This window comes from Hipposideros armiger, unplaced genomic scaffold, assembly GCF_001890085.2.
Source record: "Hipposideros armiger isolate ML-2016 unplaced genomic scaffold, ASM189008v1 scaffold_27, whole genome shotgun sequence".
Classification (NCBI taxonomy): Eukaryota; Metazoa; Chordata; class Mammalia; order Chiroptera; family Hipposideridae; genus Hipposideros; species Hipposideros armiger.
In genome coordinates, this window is record NW_017731377.1 from 6,251,218 (window position 1) to 6,273,673 (window position 22,456).

Below are 22,456 nucleotides of genomic sequence, written 5' to 3' on the forward strand. Positions count from 1 at the left end.
CAATTAATATGGCGTTCATTATACACACAGGAGGATGAGGCACAGGGCAATCCAGGTTACATGTGTTGTAAGTGCCAAATAGTCCAAGAAAAGTCAGCAAAGAGGTAAGAATAAGCAGTGTATAAAAACAGGTTGTCCCAGAATTCACTGGAGTTAAGGTAATAATTTGAACATATATATGTGTGTGCATGCATAATCACTTGGTACATATTATATATATGTATAAAAATCACAAAAATATAATCACACATGTATATGTATAGAATCATTGTTCTAAAAATTGTTTAGTTTAAAATACTATTAATAATATTTGACTGTCCATATTTTATAGGGTTTTTGTGAGAAACAGTGAGACAATATGCAAAAAAATCACTGTACTTATGTTAAGGCACTATGCATATAGAAAGAAGGAAATGAGAGAAAATGTGGCATAAAATAAAGCATGACATAAGATTTGATGTGAAAAAAATATATTAGGTTTTTGTCATAAGTATGATACTGGTTTTCCAAATTTGGATAATACATTTAATGTCTTTGTTATAGTTATAAAAATACTTGCAATACATATGTCAGAGGTTTAAAAAATAGTTTATTTAAAGTTCCATAAAATATTGCTGTTGTTATAAAACACAAGAACTAAAAATAACTATAAATCTAATAATGTCTTTGTTTATAAGACATTTGTTGTAATTTCAAGTTATTCCTTAATGATTGTTATTCCTTAACAAATAAAATAATTTTATATGCATGAGTGGATTCTACTAATATCCCAATTAATGTGTACTACCAAATTCTATTAGGTTGTTATCTAGGTCAATGTCTATTAAATTAATTTAGTCATTCTAGCTCAATAATGAATTTGCATCCCTAAGGCTCAGTTGGTCACCATGGAAATTCAAATCATTATTAGATACCTGATAATACTAATTCCCTTGGGCGCTTCATGTTAGTACACCAAACACTTAATAAATTAAATTATTTATATATCAAATCTTATTTTTCAATTGTTATAATACCTATGTTTTACACATAGTGCAAGTTTCTTACACATATTTTTGGGCAGAGAGATTTTCCTTTAAAATTAAACAAGCCATGTTAAGCTTCTAGTATTCTTGAGCACCACTTATGTAATGTTTCTGGGTATGCTATGTCAGAAGGCACAGTTGGTTTCATCTGGCATGAAAGCTGCTCAAAAACCACTGCGTCTCACTCAGAAAGCATCACGTCAAATAGCATTTATGGCTCTGAAGTCAGTGCCTGGAAAGTGTTGCCCTCAGTGTCTAGTTCTGGCACATTTCCTTCCCCAGGGGCCACACACATACATTTCCTCTATAGTACTCGTTAGGTAATAGAGCCAAGATGGCCCAGAACCCATTGCTAATAAATTTGTGCCAGGTCCTGGATATGAATTTTGAAGGAGGTTCAAATAATCATTTGAATTTCTATGAATTCTGCCTAAAACACAATGCCTTCATGATAATTGGGCTTAAATGAAGTACAGTTCCCCAAATCATGGGGAACTCAGTCATTACAGCATTAGCATGTGATAAAAAAATTTGTTAACATCATAATGGTGAGATCAGAGTTTCAAGTTATCAAAAATGTATTCTCTATTTTTAATTCTCATACTCTTTGGGTCGTTGGGAAAGTCCTGACGTATTTTTCTATGATTTTCAATGCAAAAATGCGTCATGACTTTCCCGACAACCCAATATATGGGCTACATAAGTACGTAAACTGTGCAACCCTAAATGCAAGGATGGCTTTAACTCCAACTAAAGAGTAAGGCCACAGCAGAAATAGCACATTTAACTTCACAGAGTTTCAAAATCAGAGCTATTATTAGCAGAAAGATTGCCATTGATGTTAAGCTATAAATATTAGATACAGCGGCTAGTAGAGTTTTCTATATGGCAAGCTGCTAGAAAATACAGATTTATACTTCACACTTATTGAAAATCTTTGCAGAAAAGGGTTAAAACTGGAAAGAATAAAATTGAGTATAAGACTTAAGGAATATGAACAGCAGGCATGAAGTCAATTTAACCTTAGTCTACTTGATCTATTTAGATTCAAATCCTTTGCTTTACTAGATGATTCTCATCTTTTTCTTCTTGGTTCTTATCAGATATCCATCTTTGTTCAGCAGAACATTTTCCTATTTTTTCCATGATCAAGAGTTATCTATTCATAGGACTCCTCCCAAAATGTGGGACATCCAGAGCTAGAAAAATTTTGATAAAAATCACAACTGCCATATGATAAAGGGTTTTTTGACAAAGCCTAAACACAATACTTAGAGGGAAACAGTTTTGGGACAGATGCTCACAAAATGTTTGTCTTGTAACAATGGATCCTAAAGTAAAGACAAACAGCTCTACTTAAAGTACAAGTGAATATGAACCCTCCACCCCCCACCCCCAGTGAAAAATTTTGGGCGAGTTAGTGTCAATTGTCTAGGTTTGAAGGCATGAGAAGTATGACAGGTGGTTCAAGTTATTGTCATATAGACATAGGGATCAGGGTTATGTGACTATACAACTAACCATTTATTGAGCATATACTATAGCCCAGATAGTTTAGTTATTTAATTTATTTAACACTTAAAATAACTCTGTGTGATAGGTGCTATCATTTAACCACATTTTACTAGTTAGAAAAATAAGGCTAATTAATCTCATGCATACCTGTCCATGGGAAGCTGCTATTTCTAAAGAGATTTATTCCAAGTTTTGCAACAAATAGTTAAATTATTTTAGAATTAACTTTATCTTATTTTTTAATACAAACCAATTTTTACTTCATAAATCTCCTGAGATACTTCTACACTTCTATTTTCATACTATAATATCAAAGGGAGAATTCCCTGGATAATTGTCATTCAATTCAGTTTCAGCTAAATTTGGTTTTATTATTAAACATATAAAGGATACATCTCAATAGAATGCTCATAATGTTTTCACTTCCATTTGACATTTTCATTATTATACAAAGATTGTCAAAGGAAATATGTCATTAAAAGTTAATTTTAATCTAATGAATAATAATGAATGTTATTTTGGTAATACTTCCCAAAGTTGACCACCTTCCAACAAATCTCATTATAAAATTTACTGAGAGTATAACATTGATGTATAAATTGCATTGAACTATTAACAATAAATAATGTTCTTTGTTGGGAGTAATGAAAGAGAGGCTAGATATTGTTTTTAAGAGACATGAGGTATCAATAAAAGGTAACAGGAACTATTGCAGTTATAGCAAAATTATCATTTTTCGCTTTCTGAAAGCAAAGTAGTTACAGTTCCTCCCAAATGGAACACATTTGTCTTTCCTGTTCTGTTTGGTTGGCAATCTTGTTCAATTATGTGGAATAAAGACATTTAAGAGCAAAATGGGTCCCTGATCAGCATTAAATTGAGCTGTTGTTTAAGAAACTTAGGAAAGCCTACTGTTAATTATTTTAAAAATAGTACATTCCTAACTCTCAAATAGTGTTTGAATTCACACCCTTTAGATGTTTTGCTATAGAGATTCATGGCAACTATTTTGAACTCTTAGTAACTTAGGTCATGAGATTGAAAGGGGCCTGGGAAGTAATTTCAAAAGAGAAAAATAGCATCCATGTTGTGTTAGGTTTTCACAATATCCTCCTAATACCCCAGTTGTCATTATCCAAGATCCCAATTCAAATGATTCAAGATAATGTTGTGACTTAGAGTCCTTGGGCAAGCGATTATATTTCAGGGAATCATAAAAAATTAACTCATTAAATAAATAAATACATATGTGTATAAATATAGACAGAAGGATAATTGCTGTAAAACTAAGTAGGGTAAAGAAAGAGTGAGCGAATGAAAGGAGCTACATTTATATACAGTAATGTGGTGATTGACAGGCACATCTAAGCAGATGATATATGGTTTGGTGACTTTAATTAAGGGGAAAGTGGGTTGTAAAGATATGGATTACAAGTATTCCAGGCAGGAGGGGCAACTAGAGAAAGGTACTGGGGCCTGTTTAGCACACTTGAGGGAAAACAAAGAGGACAATGTGGCCCATGGAGAGACTGTACATCAGTCAGTAGGGGACGAGGACAGAGACATGTGTCAGTGGTAAATCATGTTAGACTGCATAATCATGGAATGGACATGGATTTAATTTTTAACATGATGACCAGCCTTTGTAGAATTTTGAGCAGAGGACTGAAGTGATCTAATTTTTCATTTGCAGAAGATAACATTGGCTGCTATTTGAAGAGCTGACTATGGGGCAAGGAGACCAGTTAGGAGGCTACTAAAATTCTTTAGACAAGATGAATGGTTTGGGTCCAAATGGCCATGGTGTCATAAACAGTGAAAGTTCCTCCAATGATGCTGCATGCTTTGCAAGAGCCACTGTAGTTGTCTATTTTTTTCTTCTAGATTTTGGAGCACTATTTGAAATATAGTGGCACTTAAAATATTTGTTGAACGAGTGAATAAATAAATGAATAAAATGATAAGACTCAATAAAAACCAGAGGTATTCAAACTTATGAGTATGATCAACTAAGATCAATAAAAGTGGTGAAAAGTTAGGTAAAATTTCATAGGAATCTTGAGGCATATAGTGAAATGCATGAATTGATTATAATTCTATGAGGATATAATCTATTACAAATACATAGATCAAATACAAGCATTGAAAACAGCTCTTCTTCATGTTGAGTTTACTCATACTGAAATCTAAATCCAATGACAAACACAATGGAAACCTGAGTTAGAACAAAAGAAAGGATACACAAGAAAAAATTTCAAATTTCAGAACTAAAAATTAGTGCTTTCTAGAAATACAGATCAGCGTTCTTAATGATTTCATAAATGACAGGTGCATGTGTGTACAGGACACACATCTGCACCACCCTCGATGGATGACTTAAAAAGTATGATTTTACCACTTAGAAAAAAATTTTATGAGAATTAGGGAACATCACGTGTTAAAAAAGAGCTACCTAAACTAATGGCATTTTCTTCTCAATATCCAGCACAAGTTATTAGATCCATAATTCAGGGAAATGCCATACAGAGTTTACCTTTATTTCAGAAATATATTGGCATTTAAAAAAGAAAAAAAAATATATAGGGAAATGTCAGCTGGATAGCTCTTTAGCTGCTCGCTGTAACAATTATACCCAATGTATACTGAACAACAGATAATATCAATTCACATATCGTCTTTCATATTATATCAAAGGAATCCATACAATTTTTATAAGTAATTTGAATAATGATTACCAATTTTGTGATACAGTGCAACTCAAACCATTAAAGGCTGAAATCTAGTCAATAAATTCTCAAATGACATGAAATTAACTAAGTGAAATATAATGGAATCATATATAGAAAAAAATAATGCCTAAAACATGACTGGGTTAGTTACAAATCATGAGAAAGAAGTCAGAGAATTAACTGGATGAAAACAAAAGCTATCTCATATCAGGATATACTTTTATCCTTGAAAATTTGGTTTACTTCTTTCACGAAGTCTTCCTGACCTTGAAATGCTATGTTGAACACCCTTCTTGTACAGCTAAATTGGTTTGGTTAATCCCCAAAGAAGTGTAAGATTATGAACTAATAAAAACTCTGAATTTCTTTGAATATTATAATTATTCTAACAAATTAAAAGAGTTCTTATAATTTATTCTAACTCTAAGGGCACAGATATACTGGAAAACAAAGAAACAAACACCCTGATGCTACACCTAAGGTCTTAGAGTCTATCCTTTAATTGCTCTTTTTCAATTTATTTAGTTCAAGAAATTTCCATTTCCTCAAAGATGGAATCAGTTACCTTCTTTTCCTCATTACTCACCTGCCCCCTCTCCAACTACTATTACTTACTTACTTTAAAAGTTATTTGATACCTGATACTTCAAAATTACCAAATATACCACAAAGATGTAATTGCTAGAAAAAAATATAAACTATCAATATTAATAAAAACACTAACAAAGACATTTAATAAAACACTGGATATTTTTTATGATTATATACTTTTATAAAGATTATTGTGATTTTATTACAAGGTGTAGTTTCTGGATTTTTATATTTTTAAGATAATTTCATGTTAAGAAGGCCAGACATTTCAAAACATAACTAAAAATTAATATAACTAAAAACTAACAAGTAAATATAAAATACCAGACCACAGAGTAGTGTGATATACTTAAAGTGGTACTTGGATGGAATTTTGAGCCCTGAATGTTTATTCAATAGTAGAAAAGGATGAAATTAAGGGGTTATGAATCAATTTTTAAATTTAGAAAATAAAATAGTGAAACTCAAGAAAAGAAATTAAAATATAAAACTAAGTCAATGAGAAAAAATACAATAGAAAAGGACCACATAAAAAATTGGGTTTTCAAATGATTAATGAAATTGATAAATTTCTGGTGTAATAGATTAAGAAAAAATGAAAAAAGACATAAAAGATATTCAAAAGAAAAAAAACAACCAAATTTAAGCATCACAGACATCATGAAATCTTTAAGAGACATTATGAATGAATGTTTTAATAAATTATGAGCATTTTAACTCAGTACTTAAAACTCTTTGCCCTAAGAAAAGTACAGGTCCAGAGAGAACACCCACAATGTTCCCATAATTATTAATAAATAAATAATTATAATATACAACAAATAATCACAAGGTATAAAAAAGAGGAAGTATTGCTCAAGCCATTTTATGAAGCTATCATTATATGGTCACCAAACTTGACAAGGAGTCTATGAGAGACAAACAAAACAAAAAAATTATGGCCAACAGGTTAATGAAAATTGATCTTACCTATTTCAACAGAAACAAACAAACAAACAAAAAAACCTTTACTAAACATTCACTTAGGTTAAAAAAATAAGACTCAGAAAGTCTCAGCAGATCAGATCTGGAAGGCTTAACAAACAAGATAAAAAATGCATTTTCATTAAATAGATACATTTTTAATACAAGTGTCTAATTTGCTATTGTCAGAACCATAACAAGTCGAGAGTAGCCACCAATTCCCACTGTTCAAGATTGCACTGGAGTTCCTACCAAGTGCAGTATCAGAGTAAAAATAACTAAAATGATAAGGTCTAGGATGGAGAGAAAAAGATTTAAAAAACAGTCATTACTTGTAGATCTTACAATGTAGACATCACAATATAGATATCACAATGTATATATCTACATTTTAAATTCAAAATAACATAGAGGTAAATGACTATAATTCATAGAAGAGTTTAGAATGTTTTCTAAATTCAAATCAATATTAAAAGTTTTTAACATCTCTATGTAAAATAATGTAAAATTTCAGTAAAGCCAATAACATGTACAGCATCCAGATTAGTTTTCTAGGAATAACACTGAAATTGTCAGGGAATAAAATTACAAATACATCCCTAGTAATAATGAATAAGCAGCAAATAAATATAATGTTTACCACAGAATGGATAATTTAATTTTGAAAAAAAAGTCAATTATCCCCTAATTTACTAATACAATTCTAAAAGTCCCATGATTTTGTGTATCTGTGTATTTGTAATGTGAAATTCGATGAGCTGAAAAGAAAAATTTAAAGAAAGGCATAATGTTAACAATGGCAATATATTCTCAAGGAGAAAGAGCAAAGACAGTAGAAAGGACTTTACCAGATATCAATAATTGTTATAAAGATACAGTACATAAGATGTTATGGTATTAGCTCAGAGATTTTACCCACAGAACAGAATTGAGAAACCAGAAAGTGAACACACAAATATGAAAACTTAATATATAATAAAGTCAACACTGCTGAGTGATAGAGGAAAAGATAAATTTTCCAATAAATGGTCCTGGGGATTGGTTATCTGAATGGATGAAAACGAAATAAATATTGGACCCCTACCTCACATCAGATGAAAATGAAGACCAGTTGGATTTCAAACCTAAATGTAAAAGGTAAAATATTCTAGCTTTTAAAGGATGCCATAGAACATCAGGATAACCTATCTTTAAAAAAATGATTTCCAAATTTGACTACATCAAAATTAAGAACTTCTATTTATTAAGCAATACATGAAGAGATTTTTAGAAATGAGTCTACAAAATGTGGTATAAGACACATTCTCCGTATGCAACCACTAAAGGATATGATCTATAATAAATTAAGAGCACTCTGTGGCTCCATAAAGAAGATAAAAAAATTCAAAAATTAAAAATAGAAATAGGAATTTTACCAAAAAGAAGGCACACACAGCCTATAAGCATAAAAAAACCTATGAACTACACTAGAAATTAGTAGAATGCAAATTTAAGTGATGAGAGATAATATCATATGACCAAATTAGGAAAAACTAAAAAGTCATACAATATAAAGTGTTCACAGGATATAGAGCAGTGGGATATCCATCCATTATTGATTGAAGTGAAATCAGTATATCAACTTTGGAAAACACTTTGTCATGGACTAGATGACATACCTACTATGTGCATTCATTCCTTAGGCATACAAAATCTGTTATTAAATATGTACCCTAAGAAAATATTGTTTCTACCCCAGAACCACACACAAGAATACTTATAACAATATTATACAATAACCCAAACCTGGGAGTTCCTCAAATGTCTATGAAGAGGAAAATGTTGAAGAAAATTAAACAACAGTAAAAATGAATCCATTATTATAAAACTGTACACAATAGCATGGATGAATCTCAAAAGTAATTTTGAGTGAAAGAAGAAAATCATACAGTATGATTCAATTTTCAGATAAAGTCCGAACACCGGCAAAATGCAACCATATTTGTTTAGGGCTAAATATACAGGTGGTAAAAAAACAAAAACAAAAACAAAATACCTACTACAGAGAAAAGTAAAACTAAACACATACTTCAAGACTTGGAGAGTACAGAACAGCACTAAGTATCCTTGGCTTGGATATTGAGAACAGAGAGGATTATTTTATTTTGACTCTGTACCTGCATGTGTGCATTTGTGTGTTCACTCCTTTTATTTATAATTCATAATATTTTTAAAAATGATAAATTACAGACTTCTGCATTTGTCATATATCTTCCAGTGAGCCATATAACATACTATTAATAGCATTTGAAAGCTTTTTAATTTCACAGAAAATTTGTACCTTAGAAAACCTGTTATATAACCAGTTTTCTTTGAGGTCAATTTCCCTTGGCCCAAGTGAGGATATAACAGACATGTCCATCCAGGAGGCAGAAAGGGTAGTATGAAGCAGAAATAAATGGCATGTTTTGGATTTTGTACCCAAAACTCATCAGTACAAGCAAAGCGTAGGTATACCAATCAAGAGAAAGTAACTTCAATGAATTAACAACGACAGTTATCATTAGTTGAGTTTATAATATGTCCAAATAATTGGCCAATTACTTAAGGTATATTATTTTTAATCCTTACAGCAATTATGCAAAGTAGAATATCAGAAAGATAAACTGATTTGCCACTTAACCCAGTTAATGTACAGAAAAACTAGAATAAGATCCTAGGTGTGTCTCTCTCTCATATGTGACCTCATTCCTTCATATTGCCTAAATATTATTATTTGATGTCCAACAGCAGAGTGTCACGGAGCATAAGACCTGACTTTTAATCTAGCTCTGCAAATTATTAGCTGCTTGACCTTGGATAAAATTTAATAAATCAATTCTTAAGGATTAATTTTGTCAACATATTAAAGACAATAAACGTATCTATGAGAGTTATGAGGTTCAAATGAAATACACATGTAAAACACTAGTATGAAGCATCTATTCAATAAATTTTAGCTCAATTTGTTATTAATATGAATACTTGTCAGCTTTAGTTAGATTATGTAAACATCTCCAAAAATTTCAGCATCCTGTGGGTAGAAAGAGAAACAGATCGTTGGATTACTATAGGGCTAATCAAGCAAATAGAGAAAAATGATAAGAGAGTTCTAAAAGTGAGGATGCTGGTCAGGAACTCACTTTCATGACTGTTCTTGGGGACATGGCCAAGGTGGAAAGACATGAAACCAGAAATGAAACATGGAGGAGGATGATTCTCGGAGGAATAGAGAACATCCTTAGAAAGAGCAGCTTTAATGAAATTGGGGGAAGGGGAGGGTCATGATTTGGAGAAAAGGAATGAAAGAAAATGAAAGAATGCTATAATTAAATCACCACACCTGACCCAGAGCTCAGAATATTTCATAGCCCAGAACAATTTTCTAACTATTTAAACACCCTCCTTCCACTTTTACTGACAGATGAGTTATGAGGAACATTGACCAGACGGACCTCACATTGTGGCTGGTCATAGTTCTTCTGTGGATTTCACCTGGGCTGCAGTGTCTCAGGGCTGCGCAGGTGTCTTTACCAAACAAGTTTCTCTATTTCTGTGACATCCTCACTATGACACAATAAAAAAAAAAGGAAAACAAAACCAAGAAACCGAGCTCCTTTGGTCAAATAATATGGACTTCCTATCATATGTTATTCACTTTCATTCAATTTCTACACATATAGCCTTCTGAATCCTTGTTTCCAGCAACCTAATTTTTCACTATTTCTAGACAAACTTGCTTTTTCCTGTTAATGTTTTCAAGAAGTAAACCGTTTCCTCTATTTCTAACCCAAGACTAAAATTCTGCTACACACAGACAGGCCACCTTGACTACATGAACTGTTTGTCTGTTTGTCCAAGTATTGCTGACCTCAGATCTCTGGCTCCTGTCATTCACCAACCGGTTGCATGCCTGCCAATGTCAAGAACATGGCGCCCCTTTAATACTTAGCATTGCCAGTTAAACGTACCTCAGCCCTAATGAATGAATTCAGTTCAAGGTATCTGTCTACCAAGTCAAGTCTCTTTGATAAATCCCAAGATACCTATAAGAATTATCAAAAAACAGCTGGAAATACAAAGTACTATGGATTTCTAAAATGTTAATGGCCTCTTCATCAGCTAATATTGTAAAGGCTATTTATTACTTGTTTTCTCTCTGAAGTTTGAAATTGTTTTAGTTCTGTCCCGTGTTGACCTCCAACATCAATTGCCGTGAGACATACCTTACTGTGTGCAGAAGAAATGCTAATTAGAGATCCTTTAAGTGACAAATGAGACACTGCAGTAAGTAAAGTAGCACTTTGGCTTACACTGAACTCCATACCTGAGCGCATTGCCTCTTTCTGAATGCTTTCATAGTCATGCCAGTCTTTTCTTCTCAAACCATCTGTCCATGCATAGAATTGCCCATCTCCCAGGCCCAGTGGAAATGTCTGTGGAAAAGGAAAGTATTCAGAGCATAAAAAGGAGGTATTTCCTTTTGCATGGTAGGTAAACACAGCCGGGCACATAATATGCAATCAAAGAATATCTGTTGAATAAGTGATTCTCCCAAGAATACTGAAAAAAAAAAAAAAGCTATTCCTAGTGACCAGATTAATACACATTTTAAGACCTTTGCTCAGCTTTTAAAATAAGAGCATGTGTCATCCATATCCCCTATCATTTCCTATTTTATTTCAGCCAGAGACTGTAAAAATTCAGTGTATCACCTCCTTTGAGCATAAAAGCCTGGCTGTGTCCACTTGCCCAAAGTGGAAACACTAGTAATGTTACCAATTTTACTATTAAACGGAATTAAATTTGTTTGTGATTTGTACAGTTTCATTAATTTTGATCAAATGTATTTAAATGGCCTGATAATAACATTAGCAACCATTCACTGAATGCTCACTATGTGCCAGCTGCTATGTTAAAAGCTCTGTATAGAGAAGATTGTTCAATCTTTATGATGGTCTTTGGTTGTAAATCTCCATTATTCTGCCAATTAAACTAAGGCCCAGACAACTAAAATAACTTGAATCAAACCACAGTGGCAAAGTCAGGACTTGGACCCATTTTGTTAAGATCAAAATTGTGGTCTTGGAAACTAGTAAATACTGTCCTCCTATTTAGATTTATGTAACCTGGTTATGTTTATAGTTGAAACTATTCCCCAATCAACAACTGTAGTCACAACATATGTTTCATGATTTGGTGAAATCCAATATATTCTAATGGCAACTTGAAAATTATTTCTGTGTACATTGCTAAACCTACCTCTTTTTTAAGGCAATTTTTTTGTAATAAAATAATATTTTAAACAAAATTTATTTATACAATCATAATAGTCAAGAAAATGTAAAATAAATGTGTTAATATTCACATATCATTTTCCTTTTATTTGGTTTATTTTTGGAAATGAATAATACATCTACATAATAAGGTAAAGAAACATTTTCCAAAGTTTCAATTTAGGTAAAACAAAAGATGAATAATTTCAGTAAGGAAATTTTATTCTACAAGCCTTTCCAAGGCAAATGAACTGTCTTATTTATTAGTCTGAAACAGTACAACTATTGTGCTTATGAAATAATTATGTACTTTCACTCCATATGCATGGCTTTTAAAGGGTCCATTACACTACAAAAAGAATCATGCATTTTTTCTAATTGATATTGATTTTATAATTAGACATTTGACCAAAACTCAGCTATGAATCTGGAGTTTTAAATAAAATCTAAAATAGAAAATCCGTGTTTTGTCTCAGCCATGCATTTACAATGATAAGTACTGAGCATTAATGAAAATCTCTTACATTGATTTAGATAATACCAATTTATAAACATAACTCTTGGATTAAAATAGGTAATTTGGAAATAAATTTTGACATGAAACGTGGAGATATTGTTGTGTAAACTCCAAATAATCAAGCTGTCTCTAGTTACCTATTGGCTCACAAACTGGCCGCTGTACATGCACAAAGGGCAGGGAAAATCCAAAGCAAGGCGCAGAATACTCCAGACTGGTAGGTGGCAGGTTTAGTAAGCAAGGGAACTTACATACAAGGTGTGTCTTGGTTGGCCGCGAGACGAATAGATCTCCACACCCACCCGCCAGAATCTTAAAAGTTTATACAGAGGCCTTAACTGGGTTCAGTCATGTATTCAGTCTGGATGGTCCAACAACAAATTACTCTCTCAAGACTAGGTCTTTGAAATAGGTCCCAAGTGTGGGAATGGTGGACGAAGCATACATTCCAAAGTCAAAGGGAAGGAATGAAGAGTCTCCGATTGACCGGGGTACAGCTCATGGGACAACCAGAGGTCCAGTCCTCTTGATGACTTGCTTCCTCTATCACTCCACCCCTCCACAGCCTCTCTTCTTCCATGTGCCCTGAGTGGTCAACATGGGGTTTTATTAGCACGGATGTGGCTTATTTCGCAGCTATCCAGATGCATTGGAGGCAGAGGCCTCAACAACAATTTAGACACATGCAAGAGAAACACAGATTAAGATAATGATTCCCAAAAGAAGTAACAATTTTTTCTACCAAGAGTCCCATGATCTGAACCATTGATTTATAAAGTACCCTAAGCTAGGGGTCAGGTCACTCAGGGCATTGACTTGTGTCCTCGTGTGATTTAATAAAGATGACTCATCAGGTATGAACAAAAAACATTCTCTTTAGATGATGACACAGGTACCTCCTTTGAGGCAGTAATCATGCCCATGGACATTCTCTTTTGGAGGACAGCAGTTCTCATTGGAGACTTTTCAGTGTTCAGTCAAGACAGGTTTTGCCGGCTACCGTTCAAGGCTCGCTGGGTGAACTTAATAAGGGCTTCTATAATATATGTGCTATGATGTCCTCCAGGCAATGGGGGTGACAAAGATGGAGGCCAAATGAAGCACCAATGGGAAACAGAACATGCCCATCTGGCCTTGGGGAGAGGAAGTCGGCAGCTTTAGGAACTTGACCTGGTTGTGCATACCATCCATGTTGGCCAGGAGGTGGGGGGAAGGGCAGCACTGTCAGGAACGAGGAGACGGGCTACAGCCAGGATATGCCAGACCAGGACTCCCATGTTCTCCCCTCTCTCCATGGTGTGTGTTCCATTTCAAGTAAAGAGAATTTTAATAGGTCCGGTTTTCAGCAGAACAATGCTATCCCAGTGGAGTTTGAGTAGTTCTCGCTCACCCAGGGGTGCCAAGTAAGTCACCCATTCCTGTGGGAGATCCCATTGCAAATCCCAGTAGATAATGCATTTCCCAGGCATAATGAGACTTGGTGTTCTCAGAAGCATAACACGTTGAAGGGCTCTCTCTTTCAACTTCCATATCTTTCTGGTGTGGGTGTGGGGTAGGGTCCCCAGTCTGGCATATGGGGCAACATGCCCTACTGTCTAATCATTTAAATGTAATTAAGCCTGGGGTAGTCTTGCTGACCAAGGCATTTTACCTTAGGAATTTAATCTACTGCTTTAATATTTCATTTTTCCTTTCTACCAAACCTTCCTGCTGCTTGCAGGTTATAGGGGAGATGGGGCCTCCATTCAATGTCATGTTCTTTTGCACAGTTTTTCACATCATGACCTTTGGAATGTGACCCTCAATCACTGTCTATTTGATGAAGGAATCCATACATGATATTTAGCTTCTCTAACCTTCTAATGGTGGCAGCCCGGTTTGCATAATGGCAGGAAAAGCTTGTGTTAGGCCAGATACAGTATCCTCTCAAACCAAGGCATATTTAGAACACTCAATCAAAGGGAGGGGGCCAATATAATCATTTTCCAATCCCTTACCCATTGGGAGCTTTTGTGAATGGCCCCAGATACCTTTGATGTTGCCTTGTGTGTTGTTTAGAACACACAAGACATACTGTTAATGCATTAACATCATCACTGTATTTCAAGGGCAATCCTGCATCCTCAGAAATATGTCATCCCATCTGGGTACTACAGTGGTCACTTCTTATACACCCAATCAGCTGTAGCTACTGAAGGGTCCATTACTAGGGCTCATACTTGACCTAAGACATCAGCTTCCTGATTGCTAGGGGGTGTCAGTGTCTTATGAGATTGGACTTGAAAGATAATGAGGGCTGCCTCAGGTTCTTGCAGGCAAACTCAAATGTCTTTCCACATGCCCTGGCCCAACTAGGGCTAATTCATAATCATCCACCCCTCAGCTTCCCGTGGTCCAAGCCAGAGGGTTAATCCCATTAGAACAGCTCAATTGTCAGTGCAAAGAATGAAAGTCCAGGGCTCATGAGAGATCACCAGCCAAACCACTCTGGGTTCAATCCACTGGCTGCTGCAGTTCATCCCTGTTTATATTCAGATGGTGTCAGTGTTGGGCTGAATAGCAACTGTAGTCCACATGGGCAGGTTGCCCCACTACCCATCTTAGTTTGAAACAGTGCAACTATTGTTCTCATAAAAATTATCTATCAACCCATCTTTATATCTTATAAAAGGTCTACTTATTTTAGAAGAATGAAAATGAAACTAATATCAGTGAAAATTTCCCTTGCTCCCTCTCTACAAGACGCAGAGGTTGCCACAGGTATGGGGGCAGAGCAGACAGGGCAACAGGGGTGGTAGGGGCAGGTGGCACAGATTTGAACTGTTGTTCAGATGTTAAGGCTATCCACAGCAAAACCAACACAGCTTTGGGTTGCTAGTCCATTTTTTCAGGTTGGGTCCTGGCAGCAAGAAGGTCAAACCACATTTGCTTCTGGGTTATTTTCACCAGACACTTTATATCAAGATGCTCATCAGGAGTATATTGTGTTATCATGAACCTTTCCTGGATCAGGGGCTGCCCTGCTGGCTGCAGTTGTTGTTGCTATGCTTTTGCTTGACTTTGTATTAGAGGCCAGGCAGCACGGGACATTTAGTTCGCTTTACTGTCCATCACCACATCCTCCTCTTCACTCTGTTCACTTTCCCAGGAGTTTTGCATCTTAGAATCCCAACAAGGCTTTGTCACAAGTGCTTAGACTTTAATCTGTGGCAATTTGTACCCTCCTGGCTTTGCAAAATAGCATGCTAAAGCCTCCAACTTATTATCCTGCTTTCCCATTTTACGACAGGCCACTCCTGATTGTTAGGCGAAAGGTTAAATAAGCAAGGAAATGTACTTACCAGGCTTGCCTTGAGGAGCTCAGGGACAAGCAGATCTCTCCTCCCGCCCACCATCTTAAATTTATGAGTATGTAGAGGGCTTAACTGGGCTCAGTCATATTCTCTCTCGGTTACATAGTTGAACAGCTTCTAGTGTGGAAATGGTAGGTGGGATGTACATTCCAGTGACTGGTTAGGGATTTGAGGAGCCTCTGAGTGCCTGAGTCCAGCTCACAGGTCAACCAGAGGTCATGTCCTTTCAGTGACCTCCTCCAACATTACCAGACATATTCTATTTCCCTTATTTTGATATATTTAGGGAATTCTTAGAAATTGGTAATACATAGCAGATTGAATGTGAGTGAATCTTTGCTTTTTCCAGAAATCCTATGACAATTACAGTAAAGCATCAGATGAACCAAGAAAGCAGAGAGTCGAACTGATATAAACTTTTGTAAATGGCTGAGAATTACTGGGACAGAAGCATACTTTTTTTATACCATTGAACTTTGAAAATAGTAAAAACAAACAAAAAAAGAGTCCTCAGGTAATTTTGAGGGCAGGGTTAAAGGTGAAAACAAAAAGACTGACATTTTTTTATATGGGGCAGTTAGATTTCCTGGGTTCTCTACTCAATTCCAATCACCAGGTAATTTCTGTGGCTTATCCACTGTGTTCCCCTTCCACAGAGGGCAGAGTTTAAAAGAGAAAAGTATGCTTTCAGGCTACTAGAAATAGCTGAAATCAACAATGCCAAGCTGTAGTAAAAATCAGGGTTCCATGTTAGTCTATGCACCAAATATTATTAACCAAAGCTATCTTTCCTTACTAGGATCCCAGAAAGCTGCTAGCCCACATTACATCCCTTACACCTTAGACAAAAGATAGATGAATACCTAGCTGAAGAATGAGAATTCAATAAGAAAGATATAGGTACTGGCTCTCAGGTACATACCCAGTGACTGCATGGGAAGTCCACCTCTACACATAAAACATCAGAGTAGTATTTTTACTACTTCACTCATAAATATAATCAAGTAGCTAGGGATTACCAGACATTTGAGAGAACTTTTAACATAAACTTCAGAGGCCAAAATATACAAAAGTTACAAAAACTTAAAGGAAACAGAGGCAATGTAAGGCTCAAAGGAAAACTTTCCCCAAGCTTCCAGTCAAGATGGCAGAGTAGGTAAATGCTGTGCTCACCTCTTCCATGACCACATTAAAATTACAACTGATCTACAGAACAACCATCATTGAGAAACACTTCAAGTACAGCTGAACAGAAGTCTGCAGTTAAGGACATACATAAGAAGCCACATTGAGTATTGTAGGGGTGATGGAGACACGGAATGGCCTGGTCCCAAACCTGCATATGGCAGGTAAAAATCAGGAGGGATATCCCAGCTGTGGAGGCCCCTCTTGAGGAGCAAGGGATTCCAGCCCCACATTAGGCTACCCAGTCCAGTGTTCCAGTGCTGGAAAAAGAAGTCACCATAACGTCTGGCTGTGAAAACCTTTGGAGATTGTGGCTGAGTGAGACCATGGCAGTTGCAGTCCAAGCACTCCTCTTAAAGGGCCATGCACATAGACTTACTTACTGATGGACTATCTTGTTCTGCACTCCAGCACTGGGGCAACAGCTTGAACGTTGCTCAAGGACATATTGGGAGGAACTGAATTGTCTGCATTCAGGACAAGGGCTGGAGGGGCAGCGTTCTTCCAGACAGAAGTTCTGGCAACAACCATTGGTCCTTTGTTAAGCACTCCCTCCACTCAGCTTGCACACACAGGTGGGTGCCATATCTGAGCCTCCATCAACTTGGCTAATACTGTTTGCTCCATCCTGGTGATTCTCTGAGACCCCACCCCACGTAACTTGCACACCCACCTAAGCTGCTTCCAGTGGCTTTACCATACAAATGGTTTGTCTTGGCTCATGCTGCAGACTTCCCTAAAGTATCTCAAAGGTTCACAAATGGCAAACAAGCAGCAACTGGCCTTGGTCTGCCCCGTATCACTTGCTTAGCAGCCCCAAGACCAGCACTAGCAGCAGCTGGCCTCAGTTTGCAGCTTAGCTTCTCCCAGGTATCTCCATGCCCAGCACAAGTGGCAACCATCTACAGATCACTTTGTAGCTCATACCAACTGGCCCTGGGTAGGGCATAGGCAGTGGCTAAACTGGGCCTACACCAGAACCTCTTCAAAAAGGCCCCAGAACTAACACCTCGAGTGGCCTGCTGGTTAATTCAAAAAGACATATGCATCCATATATTCATTATAATATTATCTACAATAGCTGAGATATAAAAGCAACTTAAGTGTTCATCAATAGATGAATGGATAAAGAAAAGTGGTATGTATATACAATGGAATATTATTCAGCCATAAAAAAGAACAAGATCTTGCCATCTGCAATAACATGGATGGACCTAAAGGGTATTATGCTAATTGAAATAAGTCAGAGGAAAACAAATACCATATGATTTCACTTTATATGTGGAATCTAAAAAACAAAATAACCAACAAGCAAAACAGAAACAAACTCATAGCTAGAGAACATTTAATGGTTGCAAGATGGGTGGGGGTTGGGGAGATGAGTGAAAATGGGGAAGGGATTAAAAAGTATAAATTGATAGTTATAAAATAGTCATGGGCATGCAAACTATAGCACAAGGAATATAGTCAATAAAATTGTAATAACTATGTATGCTGTCTGATGGGTACTAGACATTGGGGTGTTCACTTTGTAAGTTATTTAAATGTCAAATCACTATATTGTACAACTAAAACTAAAATAATATTGTATGTCAACTGTAATTGAAAAATTAAAAAAAAATACTCAAAAAATCTTTTCCCCCAAAAAATCTAAATTTAATTCCATTGAAGAACTTTAAGAAAAATGGTCCTCCATAGAAATAGAAATTTAAAAAGAAAGAAGCATTTAGAGGAAAAACAAGTAACAGTTCTGGGAAAGTGAAAATAAGACAGCAGGCCTAGAATAATTAATAGAAAATGAAGGTCAAAGGAACCCTATTAAGAAACAGAAAGAAAATATAAAAGAAGAAGAAATAAGGGAGTCAGAGGCAAAATGATATATCATTGAAGGGAGGTAGCAAAAAGCAGCCAGAATAGACCATCCAGTCCTGACTGTACAAAGTGGGTGAAAAGCAGCTCCAGAAATGATGCCTTTGTGAAGAAAAACAAACACACAAAAAAAGCAAGTAGAAAAACAAACTTCTTTTTTGCCTATTTAAAAAAAAAACATATTGAAAGGTGAGTTACAGTTTTTTTTCAAAGAGTTTAGGATGAATTGCTGCTGCATGTAGAAAAATATAAGTAGGACAATTCATAAGAGGAAAAAACAAAGTACAAGAAATAAAGTATAATTATAGCACATTATTTGATTCTTATCTAAATATTGGTGTGAAAAAAATTGGTGCTAAAGCTATAATGGAGGTGGAAGGAAAGAATGGAATAATATTCTTAAATACACATTTCATACAATAAGAAATACAACAGATAAAACCAAAATGAAAAAAGAAATCAGAGAACAGTAATATACACATGGTATTTACAAATATGGAAGCCTATAACAGGATAAGGGTGAAAAATTGACATGGTTTTTCCTGGGTATCAGAAATTTTAAGTAGGAGAAAGTGGGCCAGGCGATTGCTGTTTACTGCCTGAAACGGTTACAGTAGACATCTAAAACTGCACTTTAATAAAGGCTATCTGAGGATTTGCTACAGTAATACCTTTTATCTATATCGGTGCTACTCACAAACCAGCAGCCTCAGCATCACCTGGGAACTAGTTAGAACTACAATTCCCCAGTCCTAACTCATACCCGTTAAATCAGACCCTTTGAGAGAAGAGAGGCACAGAAACCTGTTTTAAAAAGTTCTCCAGGTAACTCTGAGGCTTACTAAAGTTTGAGAACCACTAATTCATATGACTAGGAAAGCAACACTATTATATTAAGAAAATATGTCAGACTCAGTCACAAAGTATGTGGCATGACCTACTGAAGAATCTTTTTCACATTGAGGACTGATGACCAATACAAAGATTAGGTGTGTTTGCATCCTTATCACCTGCCAAAAAGGTGCGTGAATAAACCTAAATGAATCTCAGTCCATTTGTATAGAACTATCTTGGTTCTAAAAGCTTAACCATCCGGTAAATGACCCATCAGCATTCTGACCTTTCATTTCACATGAGCAATCTCCAGTGTCCAGATCCATTTGCTTCTCTTCTGGGTTATATCTTATGCCCTCTGTATGATTACAGTAGTACAGATCCATTATCTATGACCTTGTAAAATAAATGTAAAGACTATTGTACCTTCATGAGGCATATATTTCAGATCCATCATTAGGTTGGCCATTTATTTGTGAGCGCCCTTTCTATTTTTCACCTTGTAGGCTTTTTATTCATTGTAATGTCACTACAAATAATTAACTTGAAAAAATATCAGGGATGGAAGAGACAGAATCCATTAAGTAGAAATCATATGTAATAGCTAAAGCTGAATCCCAGAGGCTATTAAAAAATAATATACTTGAGAATGGGTCATGAGAAAAAGTTTCCAAGGGTAAAACATTACTCATAGGCAATGTGTTTACCAGAGGTAGCAAACTCAAAAAACTTCTGCGGGGACAGAGGTGTGACAAAAACACGTGAGAAACTGCGGTGTACCTCTCTAGGAAGTGACGGACTCTTGGGCTACTGGACCACTGTTACTAACTTTTAAATAATGTTGAAACACCCCCCAGGGGCTAGCCGTCTGGAAACTCCAGGTGAATGAAAATACATGCCCCTACTTCTAAATAAGAGCAGCTTTATTTATTACACTATTTAGTACAGAGGCTGACGACATTGAAAAGACACGTTTGTGAATCTCTATGAAGTCTATGAAGAAAAAATGCATTCTAAAACCTATCTTAGGTTTTAAAAATTAACAATCAATACATGTTTATTCTCACAATAGACCATATACCTACCACTATACTAGTTCCTTAGAAGACAATGTGATGTTTGGAAGTGTTCCGGATACAGAGCCAGAAGGCATAAATTAAGGCTTCAAACCATCTGGGGGAAACCTACATTTCCTCTAGGTGCTTCCGTCAACTCATATATGAAATTAGGGTAACAATAACCCCCACCTTATCCACCTCATAAGGATTTTGAGTAGTAAATCTGATAAAGCCTTTGTTTGTGAAAGCCCTTGGCTTATCATAAAGCAATATAAAAATGCCAGTTGTTTTCGCCATCTCTTTTATTTTTATATATATTTATTTCCATTGTCCTTGAAAAGTTATACCATAGTTGCAGAGACAAAACTTACGTACCTTAAGCAAAAAATAAATTATGTGGGCCAAACTCTATGACAGTAGATGTGAATAGGCTATAGTGATGGGTGTGAATTCTTATATTGGGTGTAATTAAGTTTCTTATATATTGAATCCACTTGGAAGGTGTTCTAAGTAATTAGAACACTACTGAAAAAGTAACATAATGGATGACACGGATGGAAAAAAGAAGACAACTAACATTTATTCCTATATAATTTTATCCTCATAAGAGCTGGATAATGAACGCGAGTTCAGAAATGCTAAGGTCACATAATTAATAAAGTCTTCAAGATCACATAGCTAATAAGTGGCAAACTAGAATTTGAACTAAGTCAGACTGTATTTAAATCTTATGAATTAGTTAAAACAAAACAAACATGGAAACTTTTTATTATTCTCTCATTATTCATTAATTCAAACACTATAAAGTCATTTTTGAAATGTTAGGGGATAAACTAAAGAGATAAGGTGAAGCCAAAAAATAAAAATTCATACACAGGACTTTCTTTAGATTTTATCCATTGAGCAATAAGGAGTCACTAAAGCTCTCAGATTGGAGGCTAATATATTAAACGATACGTAGTAAGTTAGTTTTGTTGTTGTTCTAACATCCTTCTTCTAAGTTTGAACGAAACTATAGAACATGAAATTGGCCTAGAAAACCTACAGAGAAGATTCTGTGCTTTTCTATACTCCTAAAACATACTGCTACGTTAGAGTCAAACATAAAATCCCATTTTTTAGTGAATAGAACTGTCTTGTTCTTTACATTCTGTATAAATTCTCAGTTACAATGTTGTTAACAAAATAAAACAAGCCTTGAGCTGGTATGGATCGCTTAAACCTTCAGTTCATCCTCTTGACTTTGTAAACGTGGTCAGATGAATGAAGTAGGCAGGGGGCCTATTAAGTTAGGCTCATATTTTAAGATCTTAAATTTTTTTTCAACAGAATCTGAGTTCCTATATAGACTATCTTGATTTAAAAATTTTAACCAAATTTAAATATTTATAAAACATATTGGAGGATCATGTCCTTAGAATGTCAAGGCTGCAGTCACCATTCCTAAACCAACAACCAGGTGTATGCCACAAGCTTAATCATGACCTCACTCAGCCTGCCTCAGAAATTGATGGCCTTGTCTT

The 22,456-nt window shown here is 35.4% G+C and overlaps 1 protein-coding gene across 4 annotated transcripts in view; it reads right to left on the reverse strand.

The window, feature by feature from the left end:
- The window catches only part of GALNTL6 (polypeptide N-acetylgalactosaminyltransferase like 6), a 1,038,752-nt gene that overhangs the window by 672,624 nt on the left and 343,672 nt on the right, over positions 1–22,456 (reverse strand). For all 4 annotated transcript variants that reach the window (XM_019636099.1, XM_019636100.1, XM_019636101.1 and 1 more), the window contains exon 3: positions 11,169–11,277. In XM_019636099.1, the coding sequence (XP_019491644.1) occupies positions 11,169–11,277 (109 nt within the window). The remainder of the gene's footprint in view (positions 1–11,168; positions 11,278–22,456) is intronic.